The following is a 5,985-nucleotide window of genomic DNA, read 5'->3' as shown; positions in this document are numbered from 1 at the left end:
TATAAATATGTCCTGAATTTCCCATTTTCTTGACTTGCAGGATGGATACAATATGTATTATAGTTGCTTTTAATGGTAGACGAACTGCAGACTATAAGTATCTTGATAATCAAACAAAGCTTGTTCTAGTACCTGAGGCAATTCGATTTGAAGATTTCATTATCCAGGTCTTTGAAGTTATTGAATTGGATAGAGACTAGTTTGAAGCAATGATATGGTTTGATGTCAATCTGGGAACAAGCAAGGGAATGCTTGTATCCAAAGATTTAGATCTTCACACATGTATAGAGTTACTAAAAAGTCATTCACTCTTCAAGGGTTGTCGTTTCATTGTTGATGTTTTGGAAAGAGTTTTTGGTTGTACAAGCACCTTTGAACATGTCAATACAGAAACTCAACAAGACAATCAAGATAAATGCTAACAGATAATGGAAATAGATGTGGTTGGAGCTCAACCAATAACTGAAGAGGTGCTTCAAACATTTGATTCTATTCAAGTGGAAGGACAAAGCATTATAGAGATTAACAACGAACAAGCTTTGGGTATTCAAATCTTAGAGAGTGCACCAGTAATAGAAGAAGTTGCTGAAAAAACCTTTACTCAACTAACTAGACGAAGCTCAAATTCGAAATAAAAAGAATCCCCAACTACGATATTAAGAGAAAATGCTTCGTTGGATGAAATAAAAGTGGGATCAATATTTGACAAAAAGAAGAGTATAATTAACTATTTTTCGAATATAGCAATTAAAGGATATTTTGAATTCAAGGTTGTTAGATCAAGCTCAACAAGATATTCGTTGAAATGCAATGATGATAGGTGTGTGTGGTGTATGCGTGCTTTCAGAATTAAAGATTCAACACTATTCAAGATAGTAAAGATTGAGAAAAATCATGACTGCTCAGTTAACACTATGAAAGCTGATCAAAGGAATGCAACTTCAAAGTTGATTAGTGATTACATTATCGACAATCTTCGAGACCCAAGGTTTGAAGTTACACCAGCCTTTGTCATGGCAGAAATGCAAAAATTGCACGGACTAGACATTGGTTATCACAAGGCGTGGCATGCTATTCAATGTGCTTCAGCTTTAATAAGAGGAACTCCTAAAGAGATTATGAATTATTGTCTTCACACTTGTATATAATGAAAAGTAAAAATCCGGGAACATACACTAACATAAAAATAGACGACAACAACATGTAAAGAATCAAAAAGAGTTTATTAGTCTGTTTTATAAACTTTAGGACATGGTGTCCTTAATTTGGATGTGTGCAGTAAAAATGTTAAGGACATGGTGTCCTTAACTTTTATGTGTGCGGTGAAAAAGCTAAGGACATGATGTCCTTAACTTTGATGTGTGCATTGTAAAAGTTAAGGACACGGTGTCCTTAACTTGGATGTATGCAGTGAAAATGTTAAGGACATGGTGTCCTTAACTTGGATGTGTGCACTGTAAAAGTTAAGGACATGATGTCCTTAAATTTGATGTGTGCAGTGAAAAAGTTAAGGACATGGTGTCCTTAACTTGGATGTGTGCATTGTAAAAGTTAAGGACATGGTGTCCTTAACTTTGATGTGTGCATTGTAAAAGTTAAGGACAAGTTGTCCTTAACTTGGATGTGTGCATTGTAAAAGTTAAGGACATGGTGTCCTTAACTTGGATGTGTGCATTGTAAAACTTAAGGACATGGTGTCCTTAACTTTGATGTGTGCAGTAAAAATATTAAGGACATGGTGTCCTTAACTTGGATGTGTGCAGTAAAAAAGTTAAGGACATGGTGTTCTTAACTTGGATGTGTGTAGTGAAAAACTTAAGGACATGGTGTCCTTAACTTTGATGTGTGCATTGTAAAAGTTAAGGACATGGTGTCCTTAACTTTGATGTGTGCAGTGAAAAATTTAAGGACATGGTGTCCTTAACTTTGATGTGTGCCTTGAAAATGTTAAGGGCATTGTGTCCTTAACTTTGATGTGTGCAGTGAAAATGTTAAGGACATGGTGTCCTTAACTTTGACGTGTGCAGTGAAAATATTAAGGACATGGTGTCCTTAAATTTGATGTGTGCATTGTAAAAGTTAAGAACACGGTGTCCTTAAATTTGATGTGTGCATTGAAAATTTTAAGGACAAGTTGTCCTTGACTTTGATGTGTGCAGTGTAAATGTTAAGGAATTGGTGTCCTGTATTTTTAACCTTCTGTTAAACTGTATTTTCAGGTTTCTTTATATGTTTTATGCATATGGATCATCAATAGCTGGTTGGAATCATTGTAGACCAATGATTGTTGTTGATGCAACCTTTTTGAAGTCAAATTATTTATTTTACATGCATGTGTTATCAAAGGATATAGTGTCACAACCCAAAATCTAACCATGGTCGTGATGGCGCCTATCGTATTACAAGACAAGCCTATTCCCCAAAATATTACTACTAAACCGATTATGAGAATTTAATAAAGCATTTCAACATTTGAATTTCTCATAAACTAAATCAACTTTAAATATAATTTTAGAAATACGGAAACGAGCCCCAAACATCGGGGTGTCACTAAGTCATGAGCGTCTAAATCTATGAACTAAGAAATGAAACTGTCTAACTATCAATACAATCCAAAGAAAGAAATGATAAAAGGAGTGACAAGGTCCTGCGGACGCTAGCAGCTACCTTGCAATCTCCACAGATAGCCGGCCTGAACTCAACGATCGCCGCGCTGTAACTCACCTGAATCTACACATAAAGTACAGGGTGCAACATGAGTACAACCACCTCAGCAAGTAACAGAAATAACTAAGGAATTGAGCAATAGTGACGAGCTAAGTAAAACAGTCAAATTATTTATTTTTCACAATTTAAAATATAAACAGAAATAAACAGGTAAATTACATAACTCAGCAATTGCCACAAAGAAGTTTAATGGATAAATGTAGCAACCACACAAATAAATACAACCTCACAGCAGTGCCACTCCATCACTCATCACTTGCATCAGCACTCAATACTCAAAACACTCAACACTCTGCGCTCACTGGGGGTGTGTACAGACTCCGGAGGGGCTCCCAAAGTCTAAGCGCTAAGCACGTACAACTCACGTGCCATCATATCAATACCTGGATCTGCACGGTCAACTCACGTGCTACGCGGACAACTCACGAGCTATGGTATCAATACCTGGACCCGCACGGTCAACTCACGTGCTACGCGAATAACTCACGCACTATGGTATTAATATCCTCACAACCAGGCCCTCGGCCTCACTCAATCATGTACCTCACTAGCCTCACCATCATCAACAAATAAGGGAACATAGTCCACATCAAGTATCACTGCATATTAGCAAATAATAGAGACTGAGGTAAACAGGTACAATAATTTCTATGACTGAGTGCAAATAATGTGAGCATGAATAAAGGCTAAGCATGATCTCTAACATGAAGGCAAACAAGTTCAACAACAAATAAACACATAACCACAGATAATAGCCATTAGGCCTCACGGGACGGACCAAGTCTCAATACCTCACGGTGCACACCCACACGCTCGTCACCTAGCATGGGTATTACTTCCAAACCATCACACAATATCAAATTCTCCGGGTTTATACCCTCAAAGCCAGAGTTAAAACTGTTACTTTCCTTAACAGCGTAAAGATCCTACTCTGGGATGCCCTCGTCTCTGGATTCGGTCTCCAAATGCTCTGAATCTATACACAATCAGTATAATACCATCAATATATGCTAATGGAATGAATTCCACAAGAAAAACTATCAAATTATGCCAAAAATCCGAAAGCGACAAAAACCCGACCCCCGGGTCCACGTCTCGAAATTAGTCAAAAATGGCAGAATAATAAACCTTGACCTCTCCCGAGTCTAACCATACCAAATTCATCAAAATCCGACATCGTTTGGTCCATCAAATCCTTAAATTACTCTCCAAAAATTCCAAGCCCTAACCCCTCATTTTCACTAATTACAATGACTAAACAACGGAAAATCACCATATATACAAGTATTAGGGCTCAAGCAACTTACCTCGTTGATAGCCCTTGAATCACCCTTCAAAAATCACTCAAAAAGCTCCACAAACCGACTTGAAAATGGTGGAAATGAACCAAATTCGCGAAGGGTTCTATTTATGATTTCTGCCCAGGTTTTTCGCACCTGCGGGCCCTTCATCGCACCTGCGCTTCCGCATTTGCGGACACAGGTGCGCACCTGCGCATTCCACTTAACCAACCAGGCTTCGCACCTACGGCAGCCTCCTCGCACCTGTGAACCCGCAGGTGCGACCCACTCTTCACATCTGCGACCAAGCCCCAAGCCTCCATCTCCGCATCTGCGATCCTCCCACGCACCTGCGATCATCGCACCTGCCGTTCCCAATCCGCAAGAGCGGACACACCAGAACAGCAGCTCCAGCTATATTTTCCAACTTCCAAACTCCCCGATACCCATCCGAAATCATCCCGAGGCCCTCGGGACCTCAACCAAAAATACCAACAAATCATATATCAACATACCAACTTAGTCGAACCTTCGAATCACTCAAAATAACATCAAATCATCAAATTACCCTTGGATTCAAGCCTAAAAACTTCTAAATTTTCAAATTCGGCAACCGATGCCGAAACTAACCAAACCACGTCCGAATGACCTCAAATTTTGCACACACATCACAAATGACATTACGAAACTACTCCAACTTCCGGAATTCCATCCCGTCCCCGATATCAAATTTTCCACTGCCTACTAAAATTGCCAAATTTCCAATTTCACCAATTCAAGCCTAATTCTACCACGGACCTTCAAATCACATTCCGGACGCGCTCCTAAGTCCAAAATCACCTAACGGAGCTAACGGAACCATCAGAATTCAAACCCGAGGTTGTTTACACATAGATCCATATCCGGTCCACTTTTCTAACGTAAATTTTTAAATTATGAGACTAAGTGTCTCATTTCACTCCGAGTTCCTTCCGGACCCGAACCAACTAACCCGATAAGTCATAAATCAATTGCAAGACATATATTGTGTAGTAAATGGGGAAACAGGGTTATAATATTCAAAACGACTGGCCGGGTCGTTACAGCAAATAATCAAATATTCCCACTAGCCTTTGGAATTGCACAATTTGAAAATAACAATTTCTATGAGTGGTACTTTAGTGAGCTTCGCAATGCAATTGGGAGCCGTGACAATTTAATTTTTTTATCGGACAAGCATCAATCTATTGCACATGGCATTGCAAAGGTATATCCTGAAAGCCACCATGGGATTTGTATCTATCATTTGGAGCAGAACCTAAGGCGAAGGAAAGTGAAAAGTGAGGTCATAAAACTTTTCCAAAGTGCTGCAAGAGTATACAGGCGCAAAGAATTTGATCTATACATGTCAGATATAGCAAAAGTTGATAAGAAGAATTTTGACTACTTGATGGAAGAACCACTGAAAAGGTGGGCACGTTCTTGTAGTCCACGACGAAGATATGACATGCTCACAACAAACATAGTTGAGTCAATGAATTTTGTTCTATTAGAAGCAAGGGAGCTGCCTATATTAAGAATGATGGATTTCATCCAAGTGAAGCTACAACGTTGGTTTTATGAAAGAAGAAATGAAGCAGAAGGAACTTTTTATGACATTTCTTGTTGGGTAGAAGAGGAATTGAAAAAAAAGATAGATTTAACATTTACTTTAAATGTAAGTATTATGTTCTTACTTTAGCTTATTATTTTAATGATAATTTAACATAATGTACTAACTTATAGTTTTTCAACTTTGAAGGTCTTCCCTGTTGATTCATGGCGTTCTAGAGTTGAGGAAGAAGGAATTACTTTCTTGGTGGACTTAAACAAAAGAACATGTGATTGTTTTCAGTTTCAATTTAATGAATTACCATGTATACATGAAATTGCAGCTATCGAGAAGAGAAACATCAAGAAGTCCAATTTTTGCTCGGACTGGTACTTAAAGGAATCTTGA

The 5,985-nt window shown here is 38.4% G+C and overlaps 1 protein-coding gene across 1 annotated transcript; it reads left to right on the top strand.

Annotated features, from left to right (window-relative positions):
• The first annotated feature begins 428 nt into the window (after positions 1–428).
• LOC142180402 (uncharacterized) lies at positions 429–5,985 on the top strand. Its single transcript, XM_075252619.1, has 5 exons — positions 429–569; positions 771–988; positions 2,220–2,309; positions 5,169–5,703; positions 5,788–5,985. Exons 1-5 carry the CDS (start codon positions 429–431, stop codon positions 5,983–5,985), a joined length of 1,182 nt encoding a protein of 393 aa, XP_075108720.1.

Source organism: Nicotiana tabacum, chromosome 4, assembly GCF_000715075.1.
Source record: "Nicotiana tabacum cultivar K326 chromosome 4, ASM71507v2, whole genome shotgun sequence".
NCBI lineage: Eukaryota > Viridiplantae > Streptophyta > Magnoliopsida > Solanales > Solanaceae > Nicotiana > Nicotiana tabacum.
The sequence above is the reverse complement of the archived record's forward strand: the minus strand, read 5'-3'. Positions and strand labels throughout refer to the sequence as shown.

Excerpts from the sequence above, each read along its gene's own strand:
- LOC142180402 (XM_075252619.1), top strand. The coding sequence starts at position 429 with ATGGAAATAGATGTGGTTGGAGCTCAACCAATAACTGAAGAGGTGCTT. Across the intron at positions 570-770 it reads AAATCTTAGAGAGTGCACCA|GTTGTTAGATCAAGCTCAAC; the intron begins GTAATAGAAGAA and ends TTTGAATTCAAG. Across the intron at positions 5,704-5,787 it reads ATTTAACATTTACTTTAAAT|GTCTTCCCTGTTGATTCATG; the intron begins GTAAGTATTATG and ends TCAACTTTGAAG.